We start from the raw sequence: 27,352 nt of genomic DNA, 5'->3' as shown, positions 1-27,352 counted from the left end.
ATATATATATTTATATTTAATGAAAAGAATGAAAAGGGTTTGGAACGAAATAATCGAAATAAAATGAAATGTTTAACATAAGTAAAGGCGATAACGCATCGCTTGCTAGACGAAATGGTATATATATTTATATTTATATAAAATAATGAAAAGGGTTTGGAACGAAATAATCGAAATAAAATGAAATGTTTAACATAAGTAAAGGCGATAACGCATCGCTTGCTTAAAAGAAGAGACGAAATGAAGAATCCTTTTACTCTAGAATGACAGAACATTTTAATGAGAAGCTGTACGGTATTAGCAGGTAAGAGCGCAAGGAAATCAATGTTGACTAGTAGAAGAAAGATCTTTAATATAGAATTTTAAAAATCGTAATAGAAAGTTGCGCAGAAAATTCGCATCGGGAATAGCGAGAAGGACTAAAGTGAGAGTCCCAGGACAGGTTAGCGTTAAAGAAGATAAATGTATCAAAGAGAAAAAAAAAGAGAAAGAGAAGAGACACAGGAATGGGAATCAAAAGTCGCACGGAAGAACGAGGATGAGCGAACGAAATCGACAAGACAGGAAGAAACGTGGCGAAAAACTCGAATGGAGACAGATTCAATGAACGATAGTCGGAAAAGAGAGTCGTTCTTGCAGTGACTTATTTAATTTATTATAGAAAAGGAGATAAAAAACACGGAGGAAAGAGGGAGAAAAATCTCGAGAGAGGAATCAATTTGAAGCACGAAGGGTGAACGTACAAGGACAGATATGCAGAATCCAGAGAGGATCTCTCGCTCGCCATCGTCATCGTCGCGATCCAGCGCGTGTTCTTCACGCGCGTGCGTGCGTGCGTGCACGATACCGTTTTAGTATCCGAGCGTACCGGTGCGCACCAATGTGTGCATTATCTAACACTTAAAATTAGACGGCGATGGCGACGGTAACGACGAGAGACGACGACGACGACGATGACGACGGCGGCGACGATGATACTCCCTCTCTCTCTTTCTCTTTCATGATCCATAAGAGGAGGGAGGAAACCGAATGGAGATCTTCGTTGAATGCGATTCCCATGGATTACGTTGCGATGCGCCGACGATGCACTTGCACTGATCACGTGGTGTAAAACTTCCTCTCTCCGCGGCAACACTTTCTTTCTTTCTTTTTTTTTTTACAGCACTATATACCGCACGATATGCGCTCTCGCTCGTTCCTCCGCGATCTCTCTACCTCTCTCCTCCTCTTTATTTCTCTACTTCCTCCGGCCTTACTTTCCGGCGCCGTATCGCTTTAAGTAGTGTGGTGTTTATCGGTATGTGGTGTGGATGACGAAGATGCCGAGATGAGACGAGGTTTACTCAGACGCACCGCGATTCGTCCGGGCCGGCTGGCCGTCCGTCTCAGAGTGAATGTCTTATTAGTTATTTCTGGTTTAGCTACTTCGTCGGCGCTCTGTTCCTCCTCCTTCTTTTCTTGATCTTCTGCCCGAGAACCGATTCCCTTTTCCGCCCGTCGTCCCGCATCCCAACCATCGCTTTCTCAAATCATTCGAATCCGATTTACATCGCGCCATCGGCCGTGCAAGCTCGAAAGCTCGCGAGGATTATTGCGGCGAATTCCCGCGTATTCGGCAAGATCGACCGAATCCGCGATAGGACAATCTAATCGGAATTTCTGGATCCAAAAATCAAAGCATTGTTCTGGACAATCGGATCTTCGAGAAGAATATCCACTTTGGAAGACATCAGTCGCGAAACAAAGTCCTCTTTTGTCCTTGAAACATCTCAATGAGATTTCGATCTCAATGCGAGTGTGTTTCGAGTACAGCCGTTCGTTCACGGAATATTGAACACTTCGCGGAATTTCGAAATATTTTTTGTCTCCGCTCTTGGCACGACCGTGTCTTGTTATTGTTTGTTCATTCATGCATTTATCAAAAATAAAATCTACAACGTCAATAGTTCTTGCTCTTTTTCCTTTACTTTATTTTAAATTTTCTAAAGCGCAAGTCGAAAATACCTTGCACACGACACACGAGATATCGCGACGTAAACGATGAGGTGCCCCGGTGAATTCTGGTCTCGAGAGAACTTGTCCTTTGGCGAACGTCTGGATATATCCGACGATGCTCCTCTTTAACCTGGCGGGGGTGAAATTTTACGACTACGTATAACTTCTTCTCTTTGCCCGCGGTTATCTCCAATTGTTGCTTTCACAACCCCTAAATTTTCTTCGCGCGCTCAAGTAATATGCGCATAAGTGTGCCACATTTTATCTGTATTTTATTACAAATTGTAAGAACCGGATGAATACGTTGGTTAAATAGGCGCGTCGCGCTTGGGAAGCTCCCTTATAAGGAAAACCTATCTACTGCCTGTAACATTAAACTTTATCGCGCGATAAGACTGTTCATTTTATGAGAATTAAAAAGATTCCGCGTACCCTCTATCTCACGGGAATGCAAATCCCTTAAATTTCTACACAAATTGTATATGGTGTATAAATTCTTATACAAACGCCCTCTTTTTTTCCTCTCCATTTTTTGCTTTCCACTTTTTGCGCAATACAATGTAACCGGAATTAATGTAAAGCTATTAAATTGTAATAAAAAATTATTATTTTCCAATCGTGAAAAAGTAAGAAAAATAGCAATATTTATAAAATATTTGTTAATCGTGATTAATTTTATTTATGATTAAATAGAGACACACATTGTAAAAACGTTTCTCTATTCCCACTTAAAGCAAAAGTGATTTATAGAGAAACATACAGAAAGGATTAATCGTTGAATAAAATATATGATATCCTGCAGACAATTATAATTCACGTAAAAGAAATTTTAGTATTAAATTTCAGTATTAAATTATTATCGGTGAGATAATATTTACTTGTATTTACTTGATGATGTTAATAAATAAAACGAGATTTATCCGCGCTTAGTATCGTTAACGTGGCAAGTAAGAGATTGCGCCTGCAAGTTGAAAATAAACGGAAACTTTAAATTGTATCGATTAATTCATCCGTGGAGTCATGTTCGAGCATTAAGAGAGCGGGAGGAAGGATTCTCTCCCTCTCTCTCTCTCTCTCTCTCTCTCTCTGAGCTCGCGCGCTTCGCGTCGGGGATGCTTCCTCTTCCAAATACGGATGATGTGTTAAAAGAGATCTTGTTAAAGTATGTGACCCGTTACCAAGCCCAAAGAGAGAACGGGCGAGTTTAAAAGATGACAAAGTGGATGCCGGAACACTATGTACGGGCTGCAGGTTGCTCGACGTAACGACCCTTACATCCCCATTTATGGCTTCCTATCCTTTCAAAAGCCCGGCGGTAATAAATGATAGCGAGAGTAAAACGCGCCGAGTTGAGAGAAATAGAGAGAAAGAGAAAATAAGAGAGAGAGAGAGAGAAAAAGTAAAAGAGGTGACTTTTTCTATGTTTGCACCGACGGGTAATTAGACGCGGAAAATTACTTTGCGGGTCGTTACGTGTGGCCAATAAAGGCGTGCCGTTTGCGAAAAGTGTCGGTCCGACGTGACAGATTGCTGAACTTTCGCGACGCAAGTGTGAAATTGCGATTATTATTCCACGTGTTATATCAGGAACACACACGCGCACACACATAGCTCTTTTCCGTGAAATCCATGTTCGATTTAATATAACGCATCGATTGATGACAATTATTGTCTTATTTTCGAAAGTAGATTAACAGGATATTCGCAGCAGATGAAACATCATTCTCCGGCATAGAATAATCAGTCGAAAATAATAAAAGGAAATGTGCAAAAAGAAACAAAGAAAATGTAATATGCAACAAATATCGGGAGAAGAATGAAATCATGATTAATATGGCAAAAAAATTGTCGATATAATTAGTCTGTATAACTATATATCTTTCGGAGCTTCAATGTGACTCAAATTTCAGACTAACTCTCGCGAGTAATATATATACATATGTATGTAATGATATAACAGAAATGAGATAACAGGAAATAATTATTATCAACATCTAGCGTTCATGTAATTTGATATTTTTCAGTATCAAGTAATTTAATATTTTAAATTTGATCAAGTAAATTTTACTATTTTTTTGACAAAAATTTTAATTAGAATTATCAAATATTTTTAAAAGAGAGTCCAGAATTTTGTGTAACCTGTTTTTCTGTAAAAATTTGAACTACAATGTATCACTGATTTTTTAATATTATAACTCCGCGATATCTTTCTGTATATTACTTATGTTTTTTTCTGTTAAAACCATTTTTTTGTAACTTTTGCCGATTTACTTATTAACTAATATGATACTTTTGTTTAATTTTATGAGACAAATAATTAAAAATCTTCTTAGCCAAGTGTTCCAGTGATTCGAGATGACAGATCTTTTACTAGCCAATAAGCTTTTTAATTAAATGGCACCCCAATATTATTTTTTATCGCAAGTAGTAATAATTCACTTTATAGCTCGATGCCTCGTCAAACTGTTACGATGCAGTTTCTTCTCTATTGTTACTGGCGCACGCAGTGATTTTTTTCTCATAAGTCTGCTTTTTCATTTTGCGTGCATTATGTCGAGCGGTTCGCAGCTTTAAGCGAAAGATTATATTGCGGCTACTATAAAAAGAAACAAGACGCTTAAAAATTTACACAGTATATATAACACATGTATCCTTGGCTCTGTTACGCTATCGGTATTGCATCGCGTGCATAAATCTGATCTTACATCCTTATATAAAAACGAGCATATGTGGAATACTTTGTTCTCGTTTTGACCGAGAAGATTAACCCAGAAATTCCGCTTCTCCACTCTAAGTGGATTCCAAATCAGCGACGATAGCATGGATATCTCTTGGAAAAATCGAAGACGACACTTGGGATTCGAATCTTGGCCAGTTTAATTGGATTCCGAAAGTCGATGCAGCATACTAGATCAATCAAGGAATTACTCGATAAAATTCTTTAGAATAGTTCGAATGAAAATATCGAATAAATTCTAATATACGGAATAACGCAAATATAATTATTTCATGAAATAGAGAAACTATGGAGAAAAATAAAGATTATATTAAAATTTGAAATATGATAATTTATAGAAATTCAACTTGTACACGACAGTAATATGTAAAATCATTCTCAATCGATACAATTACGAAGAAACGTGCTTTATATTCCTTCGCGCAAATTTCCATCATTTATCTCGATTCAGTTTTATCTTAAAAAATATCTTCGTTCTTTTATCAGCGAAAAAGAGGAATATAATTCGAAGGAGAGAACAAATTAAAGCGAGAGGCACAGCATCGAGGAGGAGAAATGAGAATTCACGATACGCGACATCACGTCGTAGCTACGTTACGAGAGCACCTTATCGCGTGAGCGCAATGGCAATTTATTTGTTCGCCAAGAGAGGATCCATTCTACGCTGATCAGGACGTATTCCACGACGCATGTGCGCCGATTGAACTCGCGAGCAAAGCTCTGCATCGGGAATTTTTCTTTTTATATTGCGGCTGTGAAAGTTGTACGATAGCGGCGATGCCATTTTCCGCGAAGCTCCCTCGCAGCTTTTTCGGAGTTTCCTCCTGTGTAATGCATCCAACAAAATGTCGTTGCGCATTCTTGCGCAAGCGAAATCCCGTAGCGTCAATCGCTCAATCAGACGTTCGTTCTGTTTCTAAAATGCATCGACGTTTTCACGACAGACTGCCGCTTGATACTTACGATTCGACTATTCGTCTCGTAATCTCAAGCTGCCGCCGTGATTTGACGCTACGAAACGAGATTTCGGTGTGTTTTCGTTTAAATCCGAAGTAAAGACGTAAGTCGACGATGCTATCGACAAATATCTCCAGACGAATCGAAGTGAAAATCCAACGCGAATATCTCACTTCGCTTTTATAAAGCTATCATGATTATCGGTTGTAATTATCAATCTATATATATATCTCGATCTCCATTTAATGATAAGTCTCTTTTTAATGTCAGAATTTATCGTATTGTATTAGATATATGTTACTCGATGCACATCAAGACGATCGTTAGAAATAATCTTTGGAAGATTTTGGCAAGTTACTGACGACATTAATATCTCCACGTGTTCATTTAATCTGCGATGACCTTGCGCGAATATCTGCGGGATATTAATTTCTCGATATTTTGCAAGTAAAATTTATACAATGTTTGACATATTAATCTTGATGGAATTTCGTCAACTGTCGTATATCGATCGAGGTAAAAAAATACATCGAGGTCGTGGCAAACTTCCGCGTGCAATTATCGTTCGGACTTTGAGATAGTTATATAATTATAAAACTATTAATATTTGCTTTTTCAATTAAGCTTCTTGCACTTTTTTCTCATGCTTGTAAAAATATATATAAAATCTCAACATCAAAAGTTCACTTAATGAGTCAATAAGTCATTATATCACAAAGTAATTATATCTTTAGCATATTAAATTTTTTTCTTATTTAATCACTATTTGATATAAAACTATATTACACCAATTTCTTTGCATTACATACGCAAAATTTGAATTGAACGCTATTCTTTGGCGATTTTTATATAAATCTTACCAAGTGAATGAAATCGCTGATAATAAGCAGACTGGTTCGATCGTCATCCACCTGGAACGTGGAGAATGCGATAGACTTGTAGACCGAATTTTGAAGTTCGCCTTCGGTTACACCGCACAATGGACATTGTACGGAGACCTATATCCCTACCGGCCGTTTAACGTAAATGGCTACATGAACCGAAACAAAGGACTCGTCAAACTAACAATAAGCCTATACACGGTTGGCCAAACAGGTGTTTCCTGTCATGGCCCTTCGAATTACGTCACATTATCTAGATGAGTTATAGTGTATAGTAATTGTCATCGATCAAAATTGATCATATGTTTACGATGCGCATCAAATGTTTCCATTTCATTTATAATAATCAATGACACTGGTGATATAGATTATGATATTAAAAAACAAAATCTTACATGATTCTAATTAATATGGAAAAATATAATTAATATAAAAAATATTTCAAATATAGCTATACTTTAAATACATTATTTTGAGTATGTGAATAAATGTGAATGTTTATAATTTTACGATAATGAATCATTTATTTAAATATTAGTCTTTTATATTATGTCATTATGTGTAAAATTTATAGGCATTATATATCGCAGAAAAATTTTTTTTCGAATGCTATTACATGCGGAAATTTATTTCGCGCTTTACATTAGCGCTACTCGAGGCACCGCGTGCTACACCCCTAGTTGCTATTTTCACTATCGCCCACGGGTTATTTATAACTGTAACGAATGTACGACAGACACGTTTCGTTGCCGGCGCGCAACTCCTACTTGATGGAAAATACATTTCAATCTAACTTACAACTGAATATGTGCGTCAGGATGGTCCATTCTAACTTATCAAACTATTTAGTGCTACTGGAGTATCACGACTACGCGGATCGCGATTGCGTATTTTATTTTCACGCGTATGCGATTATCTTAATTTCACATTTTTGTTCGTTGTGAAATTTTTGTCGTTTAGATTCACACCAAATCGCGCTCGTACTTGGAAAATTGTAAGTACAAAAAAGCCTATTAATTGAGCCGAAATAATTTCGTAGATAGCAATTCTCTGTATCGCCGTTTTTTCATGAAATAATTACTATATTTTTCGCAAACCATTGAACATTCTTAATAAAATACGTAGACAGAATATTTCTTTTTCTCTTTTTCATTTCTCTCCCTTTCTCTCTCTCTCTCTCTTCCATTAAGCTGAGCATTAATCTCTTTTTTTGAAATAATGATCTAAAATTCTTTTCGCTTTTTATGCAAGACTACGTATGCAAGATAATATTTTTGTAAAGCTATTTTTAAAAAAATTAACGATATTATTTTATTCATCTGTAATATGGATTTTATAAAAACAAATATAAAGTATCCTTTTATATAAATAACCGAAAGCCCTGACATACGATAATAATATAATTATAATGACATGGTTGTTATCTAGTGTAGGTCAAATGATATATTAGAGCTTCTGTTAAAGCCCATTAACGACGAGACAAGCTATCAATAATAATAACACATATCAGGTATGATTATAAATATTACAGAATTATGATACATATATCGTATTAATTGTCGAATCAAAGAATCTATTAATAATAATGCATTTCTCTCGACATATTTAAATATTATAATAATAATAATACGAGAAATTCAATGAAATTAAATAAAATGTGTACAATTATTATTTATTACATGTTTTATTTAATCGCATTATACATTTATCGTTTCATCCGTGAAAGTTATAATTATAAATGCAACATGCAATTGCTGCAATTTGCGACTGTAATATAATGCATCATTGTCTCTAAATGATAAACGTAATTAAATTCCCGTTATTTCCAACGTAATTAAACGCTCAATATAATTAAAAAGACAATTCTTACAGGCAATTTGCGCGTATTTTAGTATCAACTCTCGTTACACGCATACGTCATATAATAATAATTATTTAAGCATTAATCACTCGACCGCCTAATTATTTTACTCGCAATTGAGTAAATTCGTAACTTATTAACTCGATGAACGCGCGCTTTTATTATTATTAGTCAGAAATTTGTGCAGGCAACTTTTCGGACACTATCGGCCTTCGATTTCCATTGATGGCCTGCAATTTTATAACGTATAATCCATGCCATGCATTCATATTCAAATGCGTGGAAAGGATAATTTATATCTACCTTTATACATTTTGACGACTTTATCTCTGGCGTTCATTGTTCTCTCTTACAACGCAAATTGAACTAAAATTCATCATCATGGATATTTGCTACTGAATACCTTTGCAAAACGTCATTGCACGGTCCGTTAATTTTGCCGTAGTTGACATCGCGTGCGTCAGATGATACGTTACGAATTATTTGAATAGCATCGATCTATATTAGGGTACACGTAATATGCCCACATAATATGCCCTCACGCTCAAACAATCACTATATCGTCGTATTATAATATTTTTCGCCATGAAATAATAAATCTGCAATTCGACAAAGGCATAGGATACGTATAATAATTTTCGATCAAAATCGAACATCACAAAAAATATATAATTTTGATAATCTTATATCTGTTACATCTAACATACACATACATACACAAAAATGATAAATGATAATAAAATCGAGCACAGTTATTTAACCAAATTGTATTTTTTTGCTTTATCATTTTGCGCTGTTAGATAATTTGTGATATTTAGTAAAATGAAAATCACGATGTTGTAGGGCAATGTAAGGGTTGGTCAATACCTAGCAGGTGGTTAATTGTTTCAGGATTATCGGTCCGTATTAATGCCTATAGGCTGCTTAAGCTGGGAAGATTAGCGATTATTGGCTACTTTGTACGTATATCGTGTATATCAATGATACTGATTACAGACATTTTGGATAACAATGGATTCAAGTACAATTCCTAAAGTGAAAATAGCTCGAGCTTTAATCTCGCTGACGTCGTGCAATCTTGAGAATTATATTCGTCTTTAATGGTTCCCGAAACATTTAATTCAGCAGATATTGAAATTTGTCTCGAGGTTTCTAATAACGGAGAACAGTGTAATATAATATACGGCGAGAACGCTGTAAATTAATAATATAGAATTCAATTAAATAAATAGTTACGTTTAAAAAAATATTTAAATTAAAATTTTACATGAGAAAAACAAATCACGCGCCACGAATTTATGATTTAAATAAAATCAGTCATCTCATGAAATATGTATTTTTAAATTACATTTTTATTATATATTTACATTTTATTATAGAGTTGCATTATCCTTGATCTACTTTGTTTCCCAGAAAGATATACCAATGCCATCGTTTGAAGAACCGGAACTGGAATTTGCGGAACCTAGCAAGTAAGACAATTTTTCTGGCTGATAATACAGTCCGTATCTACTCTCTTGCAATCTTGAGAATTATATTCGTCTTTAATGGTTCCCGAAACATTTAATTCAGCAGATATTGAAATTTGTCTCGAGGTTTCTAATAACGGAGAACAGTGTAATATAATATACGGCGAGAACGCTGTAAATTAATAATATAGAATTCAATTAAATAAATAGTTACGTTTAAAAAAATATTTAAATTAAAATTTTACATGAGAAAAACAAATCACGCGCCACGAATTTATGATTTAAATAAAATCAGTCATCTCATGAAATATGTATTTTTAAATTACATTTTTATTATATATTTACATTTTATTATAGAGTTGCATTATCCTTGATCTACTTTGTTTCCCAGAAAGATATACCAATGCCATCGTTTGAAGAACCGGAACTGGAATTTGCGGAACCTAGCAAGTAAGACAATTTTTCTGGCTGATAATACAGTCCGTATCTACTCTCTCTCTCTCTCTCTCTCTCTTTCATTCTTTTCTGTTTTCTACTTCGTGTACTTTTGTTTAAAACGCTTTGGCTACTGTGCGGCGCACTGACCATAAATAGCAAATTTGTTGCGATGTTGATTCTTTTTCTTATCTTTTTATTACATGATACAAAGAAAAATATAGAAAATTAATGCTTGCCCGATTTATAAATGTAATTATTATTTGTAAAAATAAAAAGTTTTTTTTTCATTTTTATTAATAAAATACATTTTTTTTCAGAAAAAGAAGGAAACTAATTTTTACACGGTGCATCAAAATAGAAAAAGAATTTATATTATTTTTCAATAAAAATTAATAATCTGCTGATTCTGACTCACAAATTAATTAAGATACATTATCTTGATATCAAACACATAGGAAAGATTCTATTTTTTTATAAACGCGTAATTCTCTGGAATTCTATCTCAAAATAGTTTGATGATTGCCGATCATGATAATTTTAGTCTAAAGTGTAGGTTGAATGACGCAAATCGAGACCGGTCGAAAAACAGGAAACCCACCGCGTCGGGGTTTCCGTCTCTTGTCTACTTTACTTGCGAGACCTTTTTTTCCCCGATTGTGCAACACGGTTTTACACAGTAAACCCTTGATATATATATTTTGTAAAAGTCGAATCGTGCGTAAAGTTGCACTCGTGTCCGGTAAAAGCCGTTCCTTTTTTCCGCTATCATGTATATACCGCGATCCAATTTCCTGTCCGATGCGCTCACTCTACATGGGATCATTGTTTATTTCCGCCAGCGCGTGACAGCGAAAAAAATTGTGAACGCGAGAAATCTCTGATGCGATTCCGCGGAATTTGTAACATAAATTTGCACTGTGGAGAAAATCAGGTCTCGTTGTTATTTTCCCCTCGGTCGTTTCGCTTTATGTCATTTTTCAAATGCGTATGATGAAACGAATCGGCGGTATCGGCCTGATATTTGTGACAGCCGCGAACATAGAGTTAGAATTTAAATTAGTTTTTTTTTCTTTTTAATGAGATAGAGCGCAACAAGTCCTTTCATTTAAACCAGAGAATCATATTTGCCTGATAAACGACTGTTGTAAATCATTAAAAGCTTGAACGATAAAAGCTTGTAACGATAAAATATTTTTTTCGGAACAGCAAAACATGTGTTATCAAAAAATAATCTCTATCTCATTTTAAATAAAACATATAAGTACTCTTTATTATATTCTCTTATAAATAAATCGATCACCTATCTAAACAGAGATAATATTACAGAATTGTGAAAGTGTGCCAAGAATATTTGATTCTATGGAAATTTGACTATTAATGTTAGATAATAGAATATGTGCATACATTTGCGTAATCGTGGTTAATGCAACGCGAAAGCTATCAAAGTGGGAAAGAGAGAGAGAGAGAGAGAGAGATAGCAGGGGAGGAAACTACCCAATATCCACGACAATAGCGCATTTCCTGTTCACGCGAGTGTCAATATCAGCGCGCCGCCTCCGCACGTTTATTGTTTCCACTCGATTGTGGATCGAAACTTTGACTTTATCTGATACAAAGTAATGAGACAGGGAGGTCGTGCGGTCGATGGAACGTCTCTACGCCGTACCGTCGGAAAAGCTGCGGGTTTGGATGGTTTGGCTTACCGGCGTCGGCGAGATAGCCGACGAGTGGCACAAATGGCTACGGGCGCACATTGATCTGATCGGCGAGCGTCTTCAAATGGTCGCGAACAACGTCCCGGGAGACAGCAGCAAGATTGAATCCGTCGTAAGTATTGACGCTATTTCGCTAAATCGCGATACCTGAGAAGCGACGTGTCGAATCAACGTTGCGCTTTATATATGTATACATTACCTGGATTCTTTTTATAATGAGTCGAACGAGAAATTCTAAGTTAATAGCTTTAAATCGAATGGGGGGATTGATGGTTTAATTATGTAAATTTCTGACAAAGAGATTAGTTGAAAAAGAGTCTAAAGTGGAACGAAATTAATCGGATAATCCCTTTTTTATATCGTTTATATCTGAGGAACTTAAAAAACGCCGAAATTTTAATTCTCAGTATTAAAGACTTATTAAATAGCCGAGCGTCTAACTAAGTTTTAGATATTTTTTCCTCGGTGAAACTTCATGAGATTACCAGAAGAATAAATTCTCCTCGTTTTTCTTTCCGTGAATATATTATACATCTGTTTCGTTTATCTAGGATATTGTTGCAATGTTGATATAGTCAGACAGCCGTGTAATGAGAAAGTCAACAATATGTGGAAGTTGATCGTATCGGATGTATTGTTTTACGAGAAAGAGAGAGAGACAGAGAAGCCACATACATACATCGTGAAATACCGTATAAACACATAGCACAATGCCTTTTTATCATTTGTATCTTAAAAAATAATGTTTTCGACGAATTTACACTGATATTTGTTACTTTCTCAGCTTTTTTAGATTTGTAGCTTACACGGCAAACAATTAATCATCTTAATACTTGAATCAAAAAGTAAAATATATTTTTTTATTTAGTATATATATATACGTTTGCTATATCTATTTTTTTAATAATTATTTTTGTAGAATGCAAAAAATGTAATCTAAATAATTAGTAATATGATTATGCCATAGATAATATAATAATTAATTAACAAAACGTTTGAAATTTCTAAATCTAACTATCTTAAGTAATTCTTAAATAACTGATATCACGCAACCGTTATCTTATACAATTTCACATTGTAATTTTCTTGAGTTACGGAACAAGGATTCGAGCATTGAATCATCCGAAGTTTCCATTTATTGTTTCGATAACGCTGACCGTTGATATTAGGATTCGCGAAAGAACGGCAATATATATCTTAACACGATACTAAATCATAGATTTTATCTTGAATGTACAGCGTGCTTTCTTCTAATGTATACATATAATAAAAGATCGAGGTTTGCCTCAATTAATCTCTCTCGCGTAGACGAGAGAGATTACCTGTCAAAGTTTCTTTTACAGTTGTCATTATGCATTTCGTGTATATAGGTCGCACGATGCTTTTCTTAAAAGCATTAAATCTTTACTTTATAAGTGTCCTTTATTCGAACGTTCGGACCGATGGATGATAAATTAGCAGATAATTAACCTTTTCACTAAAAGCAACATATTTATCACCGAAAGTTACAAATATACGGTTTCAAATATTTCAAATATGTGTGTCTCGAATATGCAATAAAAAAAACTATCAACATCAGCGAATTGCAGTAAAATTATGGGGAAAGAAAAACGTGGATACGTTCGCTCGAAAATTTTGGGTCAGAAAGAAGAACGATATTTGCTATCAATATTTGAAGACGACGCTTGCAAACAGTACGATATCATGCATTTTCCACAAAATTGCAATATGTTACGTCTTAATATTTACTGAGCCGTATTTTGCGATTTAACGTTTATTCCTTCGAGCAATAACGCAGCGCAGAAACTTTAGAAATATTTCATTTATTTTTTTTATAAATTTTCCTCCTCAGGCTAAAATATGTTTTGAGAGAAAGAATACGCGCGCGACCAAAAAGAGAACGCGAGCGGCGGAAAATTTTCAAGAGTACCTCGCGAACTGTTTATTCGCCTCGTTTCTTTTCAATTCCGTTATACGAGATTTCATGATCTTAATGCAGGAGTGTTTATCTTTCGTTTCATAGACAAACGCTAAGTCCGAGGAAATCCTTGATAACGCGATGGCAACAGGAAAGGAAGAGAGAGATGTATCCTTTAATGCCTTCAACGGTATGCGGAGATATTTGTGCATCTTTATTATATGTTAAAATTGTCGTACGCATACGTAAAATCGGAGCGAAACTTTTAATTAAATTTTTTCACGCTATATATAACTTTAATTTAAAATTTTTTACATTATATATCGCTAAAAAAGTAACAAAACAAAATTTAAAATAAATTCCTAACAAAAATAGTAAAATGCGATTATTAAATAAAAAAAATTTAGTAATATTTTTGATATATAAACGTAATATCTAAAGCCGCATGCATTGTTTCCCACGTTTCGAGTCATTTAAGGCTTTCACGTTATTCCAAACAGATTTTACATGGCTTTACAGCGGAGATTTTCAAGCGAGATATTAGCCGGTTAATATCACGGGTGGGATTTTATGTATTTAACATATAATATCAAAGTTTTGCATTATATAAACTCTATAAAGCCGACTAAAATACGACATAAATGCTTGCACGTGTTTAGTCAAAATTGCGATCGTTATTAAAAGCATTATTTTCAAAACGAGAGACATCCTCTTTTAATAAAGATTCTAATAAAAATGGATTTGTATTTTTCATCGCATTTTGAGCTTTGAAAAATCCGATCCAAAAGATGTCTCGTTGTAAAAAAAAAAAAAAAAAAGAAAGAAATTCTTTGACCGCTATCACACGTTATAACAATAATTTCAGTCGAGAAGCGAGTCGATGAATCACCGGAAGTAACGGCAAGCGAATCGAGCGCGAATCAAGGTTCGTCACGAACTCGCAACAATCTAACTGAGAGCACTGGTAATCTCTTCGCGAACGCGTGATATCGCGAGATTATCTCGCGCACACGTAACGCCCAGAGATAAATGATGATCTTTCATAACTGAAAGCAGGGTGACTGAGAAAAGCCAAAGTACATCTGACTCTCCCTCTCTGCTTTTACATAGCCGGCAAACTTTATTTATTTAGTCGGAAAGTGAAACGAATATAATAATTTAACAAAGAGAAAAGAGAAACTAATCTAAAAAGCTGTCCTTGGTAAAGCGAGATGAATTGTAAAAAGTACATCGTTGTTTCTACAAATTTGAAATTACTCGCCTTAAAGTTAAACAATCTTTATGTGTGGCTTTCCGTACCGCGATATAACTTTAAAATATTTACATACATTTCCCCTTAAATGAAGAATTATTGCACGGAGCTTGACATAGTTGGGATCGCGCGACTTCATATTCATCAGTTGTTTGCCTACAGATTCGTCAGGGTGGGGCTGTCGTGCTTAATCTGGCGCACCACCTGACGTACGGATTGCACGTGACGTTTCGCGATGTATTTCATTTCACCTGCGAGTCCGATGTACAGGGCTGGCGGTATCTGTACAATAGGATCTTCAGTATTGTCTGCAGGAATATTGGCTTTTGGTTGAAGGAAGGAGGACAGGTGAAGGCGGAGAAGAGGAGAGCACAAGGACGACGACGAGGGTGGCAACGGATGCGAGCGAGACGGCAAAGGAAACCGCGACGGTTTGGCCAATAGGGGCAAGTTGGCAGCCCTTGACTCGTTGTCCGATCGAAAGGAAAGCGGATCAGATGGAAACGATTCCGGTAACTTTATCCGGAGGAATTGTTCTCCCGCCCACTCGCACGTAATTCCCGTGCAATCGTCGATCTCTCGGCATCTTTACAGAAGGGTGATCGAGGAGCTTCCAAATGACATCACTCACTCGGTCTTTTTTTTTTTTTGTTCCGCGATATGGCGCGACGATCCCTCCCGATACCGTCGTTATTTCTTCCACGCTTTTATTAGATAGATGCAATAAAAGCGCAAGCGAAAAGGCAAGACGTTACAATCGCGATAAACTGAAACGCATCAAGTCACAAAATGCGTTCCATCTTTCCGGTAACAACCCTTTATTTATGACTTTGCGCGTATCGAGATCTTACTTATTATTTTTTATATTTCTGGAAAATTTGAAGGTTTATTCGTTTGTTAAATTTTTCACTTTAAATGCATTTCAATTTGACTGAAAGACGGTCATTTAATTTGTGCAGAGTCTTAAGATGCCGCAGGACGAGATAGAAAGGATTGAATTCCTGAAGAATTTTACGCATCAAGCCACCTTGTACGGATCTTATTACAAGCATTGGATAGAAACCGCTGATCAAGTAGCTATCTATCATAAAATATTTTCTTTTAATCTTACGATATAAGAGGCGTTCTGTTAATTCTGGTTCTTTATTGCCCACGGCGCACTCGCGAATCTCATTATAGAAATGCAAGAATTTTCTCGAAGAAATATCGGATTATATAACTCCTTACTGATGCGAAAACGGCGAAACACAAGAAATTAATAATTTTCAAAGAAATATGATATTAAATAATATTGAATAAGAAAATAAAATAATATAACGCGCGTGGAAATAAATAAAAATCACCTATATTCCTTAGCAACCGCACCGAGAGAAAAAAGTTGTTAACTTGACTAAATTCGTCCAACTAATTACTATTTTTTTGTATTTTTTAAATTGAAAAATTTAAATATTTAAGCCAAATACGATCTATTAAATCTAACATGATGTATATTTGACTTAAATATTTAAATATTTCAATTTAAAAAATACAAAAAAATAGTAATTAATTGGACGAATTTAGTCAAGTTAACAACTTTTTTTTGTCAGTGCGGTATCATAATAATAATTGGACCGAGATGTTCCAAAGAAAAGTTACGCTATCGATCTTATTACAGTCTTACATATGACATTTCAGTTTCATGCCATTGTGGCATCAGTCTTACGTTACTGCATCATTTATTAACTCTTACGATTCAGATGACTTATGACGATAAGTGCGTATCCCGATCCTGCGTGATATTGATCCCTGATACTTTTGCGATAGGCCATAAAGGAAATTGCCGGCAGAACGGTGATGACCACAGCGAAATTTCGAGGAACAGACGACGGCGAATCGAGGTTGGATGTAGATGCTTCGCAGCCTGCTCAATATTCAATGAAGCAACCTGAAAGCGCCGTCGCTCAACCGATAGAGGGAACGACGGCTGCAACGGCGGAAACGTCGATGTCGAGCCGGATTGATCTCTCGACGTCGAAAGATGCGCTTGAGCAGGACACCGTCGAAGCGTCGACAGCGTTATCGGATGATCAATCTAAAGTAGTTGAGCCGCCCACGAAGAAGGAGACAGCTGAAATGGAGGCTGAGTCTGCCTCTGCGCAACCGGATGCCGTCGAATCCCCGTTTGCGGAACCCGATGCCGTATCCCTGTCTGTGGAACCGGATGCGACCGCGCGCGCGACACCGCAACCGGAAACGACATCCCAGATGTGGCCGACAATGGAGCCTATCGTCTTGATGCCACCGCCCGAGATCGCCGCGACATTGTCCGTGGTATGTAAACCGTGATCGTTCGCGAAAATGACAATGTTCCGAAAACTCCGTGACACAGACGGTTATGTGAGGAAATGTTGCACGAAGTGTTTACAAACCGCAGTACACCTAAATTTCGATGAAACTCGCTGGCTATACACAGAAGTGATGTAAATAAATCTAACGTGTTTCCGTTTAATGTCACATGTTATGGAAATATGAAAAAAAGATCTGTTTTCCGGAATGTTTTCTGTCTGAAAGAGTAACAAAAATACAAAAGTAATTAACATACTATTCTGCAAAATTTTGAAATTTTTGAAACAATAAATCAGAGAGCGCGTAAAAGAAAAGAAATATCTCTCATAAAATAATTCTATAACGCGGAATGTATGTAGATTTATAAAGCGATGCGATCGATGTGTAGCAAGGCCATCAACCGCGATGAAAATCACGAAAATTAATATTAGATGCCGAACCGGAAATCAGATCGCGGTGACATCGCATGAATGGTATCAAAGATCGGAAATATCTTGAAATTTGGAGTGCAATTTCGAGATACATACGAAATTGATGTTGACAGTGACGCAGACACTGGTCAACGTTCGAAAGCGACGGCGAACATTCGAATAGCATTACGGCAATCAATCAGACCGCTATTAGCTCGTTGCAATCAATCGTTACGTTTGATAGCACCACTTTACTCGCTATGCAGAAGTAAAACTAAGTTTCTGCTACCGCAATCCATCTATCGACTGTTTAAATGTCAATGACATGGCTTGCACTAATTGCGTAACGAGACGACGATCACACGGCGGCTTTACGTGTTAAGCGAATATTCGCAATGGAATATTTGAAAACGTCACTTTTAAATAGCTCGGAATAACATATACATATTGTATAAATTTTTTATTATATTTTACATTTTTTTATAGAAACAAAGAGAGAGAAAGAAAGAGAATAAAGTTTATTCCACAGTTTTACACGTGCAGTTTTTTTAATTTTATGTTGTCATATTGTAGATCGTATTATAATCATATTATTCCATATATCATCTCTTTCTAGAGAAAAATATATACCGAGATGGAAATTTTATGCTCTTCGATAACATGCTGTCTATGCTTTGATATTTGTAAACACCATGCATGGCAAATTGTTCTCAGCCGCGAGTTAGAAGATGATAGACAGTGTCAATTTATCATCGTCTCCGCTTACGTTAGTGTAACAGTGAGAGTGTAACGTGTTTATTTAGTATCCAGATTCCATCAGTGAAACATTGGACCGATATCGAGTTTAAAGATTAATGATTTGTTTGTAACACACTCGACAAAATGCAATCAGCTTACAAAATTACTAGAAGCCTATATTATCTGCATAGGCAATCTGCTTTCATCGACAAAAGCTCCATAATATCACAAAAATTATAATATATATTTGTAATTTATTACATTGAAATTTACATTCGTAATATATTAAATATATATTAATATCAAAAATCTCTCTCTCGTGCAATATCCGACTTAATTAAAAATTTTATATAAAACCATTCTTTTTTCACATTGTAAATAATATAATAATATTGTATAAAATTATATGTGTTCTTGAGTTATGTGGAATTAATTTTATTCATACGCAAAACTAATAACGTGTTCAATTACAGCAAGAAGCAACAGCGAAACGTGAAGCGGCCGAAAAATTGGTAAGGGATATGGCACGAGCCGAAGAAAATATTCCATATTTCTTCTATCTGAAGGCAGAGCCCGATATAGATATTGCAATTCGGTACAATGACGAAAAAGTAATACCGCCGGATCTTGATCGTGAAAGTATCTCCGCCAATCGCAGACATCTGTATTTTAATCTGACCGATAAACTCGGCAGAAATTAATCCGTAATATTAGTTATATAAAAGATTTATTAAGATAGCATTCTAACGTATTCTCGCTCTTTCTCGCAAAAAGAATTAATAAATAAAAAAAGATATATTACCGAGACACAAAATGTAAGCTATAAATAACTGTGTAAAAAAATTTATAAATAAAATGAATGAAAGATTAATAAATGAAATAAAAAGAAATATATTGCTGAAACAAAATATGCTATACACGTGTGTATAATCTGTGTATATTTTATGTTTATTCTTATGAAAAATAAACGGCTCGCGCGTGGTTAAAATATGAGCAGTATACGGAGAAATCTTCGCAAGCGTGATAATCTCTAGAAGTTGTGAGATTAAAGTGACTTCGCCAAGTCGAAATGCCCGTTAAAAGAATGTTGCTGCAATTTATGTCGTGTGTATCCGTGTAATCCGTCGCAGTGCAGAGAGTAAGAGAGAATCACGGTCGCGTACTTAAATTATGGCAGCCGGCTATCAACGTGCTCTCGCAGCAAAAATATGTGAGCATTACGGCGGTGATAAAGGACGTGGTTCGCGGCCAAATCCGACCTCACCGTTAGTTTCCTTCTCGAGAGCAGCAGCGGACATACGTGCACTCGGCGCTAAGTGAAATCAGCGAATCCATTGAAAGAGAACACAGTTTAAATCTTCATATTTTAGAAGCTTATCAAGAGCTTCTTCCCGAGTTTCTCCTCTGCGCGTCTCTTTATTCGCCCCGAGATTCATTTATTCCATTTACAGAGTTATTTCCCTTTATCAGGAGAAAAGCTCGTAATTTGTCAGACGACGCGCCATAATCGCGGAGGATATTTGCCTCTTCGGTAATCGCGCCTGTATTTTCTTCAATCGTACACAGGGAAATACAAGGCTCGAGGAATTTAATGTTTCTCGATTTATCTGTATGTCGATAAGGCCCGCTTGTATGTGGACCACAGATTGCTGTACCGCAGCGCATACGTTAGTTGAACGTTTATCTTTTGCACAAGCGCCGAACTTGCGTATGGTAACTCTCATTTAGAACAATGTTTCTCTAAGCTATGCTTCTAACATCCGTCAGAGTGATGCGGTAGTTTGTGGTTTCATTGCGGCTTGTGTTTTCGAGACTAAAGCGGTAAATAAAAGCATAATAAAACAGCATCGAAAGCTCCCTATGAGTTATAGTCCCCGATTATTAAATACAAATTATTATTCTTAAAATGTGTTTAATTCTTTAAAAAATCGCAAATATACAACTAAGATATTCATAAGAAATAGAGTCCTAGATTTAATAAATGCATTTTGCAAGGGCAATAATTAAACCTAGCATTATATTGAATCGGTTATATAACATTGATGTGAAATAGGAATTATATAATAATATAAAATTTGATTCTATTCTTATTTTTATATTTATTTATAAAAATATTATATTGAGATTGACTGCATCAATCTTATTGGAACTGGTTGCAATCAAAAGCTTCTTGATTATGTTGTCAGATTCACATACTGTCGATATCATAGAGGACCACTGACAAAGGAACAGCGATTTTCATCACGGATAGTATGCTATTTTCCACAATAGGAGAGAAACCTACGCGCGAACATAAGCGGGAAAGGGACGCGCCTCAATAATCTATTCGTTTCATATAGGTCTGTCATATATCATTTCAGATAACTATGAACATATGTAACGACCGAAAGCAGCGGCCGGCAGTAAGTGGGTGTAAATAATGCAGTCGGCCGTCCGGCCGTGACGCGTTTGTCACTGGAAAGGGGAAAAGGGGACCTTGCCTTTTTCAACATGCCTATACATATATATATATATACCACGTTGACGCCGCATCTGCGGTTTGCATTTATTTTACATGACTTTATCCTTTATTATAAATATAAAAGCGAGCCGTACAAAATGTGTCCCCCCAGACCTAGCCTTCCATCCGTTGATTTCTTGACTGAATTTTAATGTAGCAAAAATGTTGAGAGAGATCACGAATTTTCATAAATATTTAATTCTTTTATTAAAGAATAAATATTTCTGTAACAAATCTTCAAATTACAACTCTGTTAAAATTGCTTGAAATTATATATATACGAGTAAAAAATTATTTTAATATTATTAATTTATATAAAAACTACTGCACGCATAGTTCTCGCGAAGAAAAGAAAATTAATTTCCTAAATTACTCAAAAGTTTATTAAGATAAAATGTGACTTATTAGGTATGGACAATATTGCGTTTCCGACGCTACCATATTTTCGCATATTCATCAGAACTTACGATGTAATAATAGGATGGTGCACAATATTAATGTGGATGAGAAGGAGAAAGGAAGTAATATGTAACGGGAGCTTCCGATGAAATCTAATACAACACGAGAACTACCTAGAACACGCGAGAACTACGAGGAACCAAGGGGTGACCTCAGCTAAGCTTCATCGGTTCTGAGTATCGTATAACAGCGACAGAGCGTCTTATAATGACTTGCAATTATTAACGTCCAGTTCAAATTTTTAGACGTCTTCAGTCCTCATTTGCCAGTTAATGAATTTAATTTGCCATCGAGTAAAATGTCCAAGAAGGAACTACAGTATCTCGAAAACTCGTTGGAGACGAAGACAATATCGCGAGGTAGAAGCATGAAATGAAGATGAATATATATTCATAATTATTTAATGCGGCTTGCTTCTCGCAGAGCATTTCACATAATAAACGATGGATTGCTCGAATACTCGGTAATATTAACAGTAATGAGAAAATAATAATTTAATAACAGTAATGTCGAAAAAAACGATAAAATAACCGCGATTACACAATTGTAGCGATTTAATAAAAATGTGATAGACACAATTGCGGTAACTTTGTTAGAGATAAATTTACACGTACGGCACGAAGAAGACTAAAATGGAAAGCAGATAGAGTGTGGAAAAGTTTTTCGGCAAATTGGATTTATTAACTGAACAAGAGTGGAACATGAATACTAATCTATTGTCTCATTATATTTTGCGTCATAAATTAATTATGGTGTAATATATGACCGAAATAAGAACTAAAAACTAGGTGCATGACAAGATTACATATTTCTGTTATTGTATTTTTCATAATTCGGAATTAATAGTTAGATTTCTGTACAAAATGATATTTAATATCACGGCATTTCTTAAAATACAATATTACATTTTAATATTAATTATATATTCAATGCAAGCAGAAAAAAATCTTTTTTTATTTTTATTATAAAATTATCAGAACTATTGCATTAAGATTAACATCTTATAATTATGTAAAATGAATGATGTTTTAATTAAAATTTCAAGAATATTCTTGACGTATCTTATAATAAAAAAAGTTACGTCGTAGCAATTTTTCGCCCGAATTTATATAGAATTTTCCGAAATAGGTCATGTTATGCTGAATTATTTAATCAGTAACGATAGCACGTCACGATTATAGGGCGAATCCCTTGGCCATTCATACAAACTTAGGTGGCTGAACGACCTGTCAGATATCTTGAGATGTCATGAAAAGGAAAACTCCCAGCAAATGGCTGGCATAGCATGATGTTCCACTTAGATGAGATATTCGCGCAAGTTAGGAATGGTATCGCAGGAGCGTGTAAAAATCGATCTCGAAACGTTTTCTGCTGCCTTTCTTGCTTCATATAAAACTGTGAGCGATGAATCGATTTTAACGTAAAATAATACGTCGTCGATATTTTTCTCGCGAGTTTCGCACAAATATTCTTTCTTTGAAATATCCTTTCAATTGAATTTGCCCCGGAAACGTCTCTGTTTTCGAAATGCGTTTACGTCCAAGATAACATTATTCATAACTTGCGAATGAGAGGCTTGACGCGAGGATCCTCGATTATGCAAATACGGAACGTAACGGATCATCCCGTTAGAACGCGCGTTGCCGATAGCAAATAACCAATTCGTATATCATTACGAAGGCGCCTTGGATACGTAGTGGGTGAGCTAGTTAAATTATTAGCACGAGCAGCAACAAATATTGACCTATACTCGGTACCGGTTTAGCATCTCTTCGACATATGGCTTGATCGTTACCGAGGGGATGTGTCTCTAGCGAGGGATGGGCGATGGGAGATGCGATGCGGTTTCGCTTACGTCGAGAGACCGCGGCACCGCCGGAATCGATAACATTCGTGAACGGGTCCCTCCACACAGTTTCTTCGCTATTTGCACATTTAATTGCCGCCATGAACTTTGCCCGGTTATCGCCTTTGGCCATCCACCGCTCCTGGGATAAACCGCCCTTTATGAACTAGCTATTAACCTTTAAGTTCTGCACGCGGGATGCCTTTGATAACACGAAATTCTATTCCGGAAACGGCGTTTGCCTGTTATCCTTGCGAGTTTCTTTAATCTTGATATTTCAGGGGTAAATAAAATAATTTTCACATTAATTCAACGTGCGTTAATGGAAGATGACTCATTAGAATAAAAAGTAATTATGCACTTGTGCAGTTTATCCGCCCCATCCGGCAAAACTTGCTCTTTATCTATTAATCTCGTCATGTTGCTGTGACTCTGGCCGGCGTATTTTATAATGAAGAAATTTCATTAGGGCACGATTCAAAAGCAAAAGTTCAACGTTGGATGAATGTTAATGACATTATTTTCATTATACGAATATAATCTGCGCGAGGAAGTTAAAAAGCGCTCAAAATCTCATTCGCCGATTTGGATCTCCTAATTTGAGAAGAAATTAATCTAAATTTAAATCTCTCTCTCGGATTTTTTAATTCTGTCCTGAAATGTGTGCCAGTCGCGCGCGGCATGGATTCCCGCTTATAAACCGCGCGTGGAATATATCACGTTATCATTTTCACTCATCAATCGCGACAGATTACTTTGCGCGCGGTCGATTATGAAAATTGTTCCGATCGCTCTATATTCTCGTTTTTTTCTTCGTCTGATATCTCGTGCGGCACAGCTGGCGCGATCGATTTCGAGGCAATTTTCTAATACGCCCATAAATCAATTTTAGCACCATTTCAGAAGAGGATTTTAATACTAACTCACGCAATCGTCGTGTTCGTACAAAATTTCACCCTCCATACAGGATTAATAATAGCTTCGAATGATTTTTGCAAAAACTTCTGCTCCGATAGAGTTAAAATTATAATGGTGTTACCGAATACCATGTGAGATTGTTAGATACAATTTTATCATGTTTCGCAAAATGGAGATATATACTTGTATATTTCAATTACTTTACAATTTTGTTATATAAAAATATGCATAACTGTCTTGAGTCTAAGATCGCATTTTTACTTTTCAAAAATATCGTGCAACAAATGACATATACAATTGCTTTAAATCTCTCTAACTTCAATTTATATTTTGAATATAATTAATCCTAATTTACTAGTCACTTCCGCGATGTACATGTCATGTTGCATATTAAATTCTCGTAATCAAGAGAGCTTCATTAACGAGACAGTATCTTCTTCAACACAAACTATACTCCAATCTCGCTATAAAGTTACGAAACGTACGAGTTCTTTCGCGTTAAAATATATGTACCGTGGTACTGCTGCTTTTATAACATGGATTTCGAAAACTTTAGTTCGTTAGTTTTGTTTCAAGCGATTTTGCGTCGACATCGTTAAAATGAGAGCGGAATATTTTAAGTGGAATAACTTTCTAATAGTTTGAATCGCTATTTGTATGCGATGTGGTCGCTAAATAATCCGAATGCCAAAGGTACAGAATCTTTCAACGATAATAACGCGCAGAGCGCGTTTATCCTCGTGTGTTTAATTGATAATATTCTTTGTCACGATTATAACACACTTTATATCACTTTATTGCGATGCTTTCATTACGTACCAATATAACTGTTTATTTATTAATGTTATCATTTAACGCACTGCAGAACAATGCATAGAAATATACACTAATTACATAATTAAAATAATGGTACGGGTTTGACTATCGAGTGCATTGTATTTACCATTTATGAACGTACACTAATTACATAATTAAAATAATGGAACGGATTTGACTATCGTGCAAGGGCAGTGTATACTATTTATAAACTGCTTGATCGATCTTGTGAAACATTATACCTATCAATTGTTTACATCATGAATGGGAAGAGTATAGTGACATGAAATTTTATTGATTGTTGCAACCATCAATAGTGCCGTAATATGTATTAGTATAATTATATAATGTCTTGCCGTATACATTTTAACATAATTAATATTTTGAATTAACCTCTTTTTTTAAAAAGCTTGCAACTAGAAAAATACAGAGCAGTTTGTTGTGTTTTTTTTTTCTCTCTTCTATCTCTTAAAAATAACTATCATCTTAAATTCGGAAGATATCTTGACAAATCGAGATCTGTTAGTTTACCTGGAAAATACCAGAACGTGACGGCTACAGATTGTATCGAACGCGCTTGCTGCGATTCAGGGAAGAGACCCTTTTCTACTTATCAGCAGGTTCTTTTGTGACACAACAATAAGAAATAAACAAGCCAATGCGAGGATAATGCAAGCGCGAAGAATGGACGGAAGAATGAAAGTTTTTTTACGTCTTATTACAGCGAGAGTTTTCACGAAGGTGGATCAGCACTATTATATGTATATATAGTTGATATTAATAGTGAACATATATAAAAGTTATCACAATTTTGCAATTATTTGAACTTAAATCAATCGTTAATAATTGTAGAAAAAAATTATATATGTGATACATAATGTACAAATTGATACCGATAAATATTGTGTTAAACAATATAATGTGTGTTATTTTATAGTTTATTACTTCTTTCTTTTATTATTAAACTAAATGAAAATAATTTATAGTAATTTTTGTCAATTATTGCCAAATAATTACAAACAATATATATATTATCAATTATCAAAAAATATTTTAATACGTATAATAATATTTTAAGCTGAGGTAATAACGGACTTATAATGCATATTTGTATTCGAGATGATTCAGACGATAAAGGTGATAAAGCAAGCAATCATAAAAATAAAGATTGTAAATCGCTTATGAAAAACTACAAAACGCAATTGTAAAGATTGTTATTATGTGGAAATGCAGGCAGATATTTACAGATATTTGAAGTTACGAGCATGTTCCCGATGAGAAAACGGAATAATAACGCAATACAATCCTAAAAAATCGGATCTTATTTCAGAGTTTATTCTCATTTGGGAGATCTCTATCCGCAAGTTAGCGAACGGCACAATATTCGCCTGTCATGATTGCGAGTTTCATTAAAAAATTGCAAATCCGGGATACAAGGAAACTCAATGGCGCATTTAATTGATAACCGGTCGATATTTGCAATAAGAGCAATGCGATGTCCGTATCTGTCAGTATCGACGGCTAAAATTTTTTAACGAATGCTGTTCCCTCGCAATGTTATTTTTTGAAATTGAAGAAAGCTCTCCGACTTTGTTATTAGGGTATAGGTGGGTCAAGGCGTTTTCAAACGACATCGAAGTATTACGATGATGCATTTCGGAAAATTCCTCTCTTGCTGCAGTTACGTCGTAAAAGTACAGTGCACAATTTTGATAAAGTAAATGTTTCCGCCAAATTTGATAGATTTGTGCAAATACAAATTTTATTATCGTAAAAGTAATAATAGCAATGAATATATATCTGATAAATGTAACAATTACATTACTCAAGTGGTAGTATATCTACTTTTGTAATAATTTAACAATACACGCGTAATTTAAAGTGATATAAATAATTGAAAACGAATAACTCTGAAAAGCATGTTACGTGTAGTTTGTGATTTTATAATAAATGGTTTCGGAGTACTAGATAACGGACTAACGGATAGAGCCGGGTCGAACGAGCTTTAACCGCCGTGCTCGTTAGCTGGATGCTGAGGTTGAAATAAATAAGTTCAATTTATTAACACGCTCCACGAACGAGGGTTTCGCACGTGCCGACTACGTTCAAATCCCGCA

The 27,352-nt window shown here is 35.4% G+C and overlaps 2 protein-coding genes across 7 annotated transcripts in view; one reads left to right on the top strand and one right to left on the bottom strand.

Annotated features, from left to right (window-relative positions):
• The window catches only part of LOC115238941 (RING finger protein nhl-1), a 198,264-nt gene that overhangs the window by 64,892 nt on the left and 106,020 nt on the right, over nt 1–27,352 (bottom strand). The window contains exon 1 of one of the 2 annotated variants that reach the window (XM_029813148.1): nt 1,354–1,911. The exons of the other annotated variant lie outside the window; for it this stretch is intronic. The gene's annotated coding sequence lies outside the window, so the exon portion shown is untranslated. Of the gene's footprint in view, nt 1–1,353; nt 1,912–27,352 lie in introns of those variants that run through there. 2 annotated transcript variants of the gene reach the window in all.
• Nucleotides 7,407–19,563, top strand: LOC115238943. Of its 5 annotated transcripts, XM_029813154.1 has the most exons (9): nt 7,407–7,564; nt 9,323–9,390; nt 9,845–9,903; nt 11,967–12,165; nt 14,077–14,161; nt 15,560–15,735; nt 16,183–16,296; nt 17,027–17,533; nt 19,170–19,563. In XM_029813154.1, exons 3-9 carry the CDS (start codon nt 9,857–9,859, stop codon nt 19,395–19,397), a joined length of 1,356 nt encoding a protein of 451 aa, XP_029669014.1. In that variant the 5' UTR covers nt 7,407–7,564; nt 9,323–9,390; nt 9,845–9,856; the 3' UTR covers nt 19,398–19,563. The 5 variants fall into 5 exon arrangements, with proteins under 5 accessions (XP_029669014.1, XP_029669013.1, XP_029669017.1 ...); XM_029813153.1 differs by lacking the exon at nt 9,323–9,390; XM_029813155.1 differs by lacking the exon at nt 7,407–7,564 and having other exon boundaries at nt 8,263–9,390.

Source organism: Formica exsecta, unplaced genomic scaffold, assembly GCF_003651465.1.
Source record: "Formica exsecta isolate Colony F162 unplaced genomic scaffold, ASM365146v1 scaffold363, whole genome shotgun sequence".
In the NCBI taxonomy this organism is placed as follows: Eukaryota; Metazoa; Arthropoda; class Insecta; order Hymenoptera; family Formicidae; genus Formica; species Formica exsecta.
This window is presented reverse-complemented; position numbering and strand designations above follow the sequence as displayed.

Excerpts from the sequence above, each read along its gene's own strand:
- LOC115238943 (XM_029813153.1), top strand. The coding sequence starts at position 9,857 with ATGCCATCGTTTGAAGAACCGGAACTGGAATTTGCGGAACCTAGCAA. Across the intron at positions 9,904-11,966 it reads GAATTTGCGGAACCTAGCAA|GGAGGTCGTGCGGTCGATGG; the intron begins GTAAGACAATTT and ends GTAATGAGACAG. Across the intron at positions 14,162-15,559 it reads ATCCTTTAATGCCTTCAACG|GAAGGAGGACAGGTGAAGGC; the intron begins GTATGCGGAGAT and ends TTTTGGTTGAAG.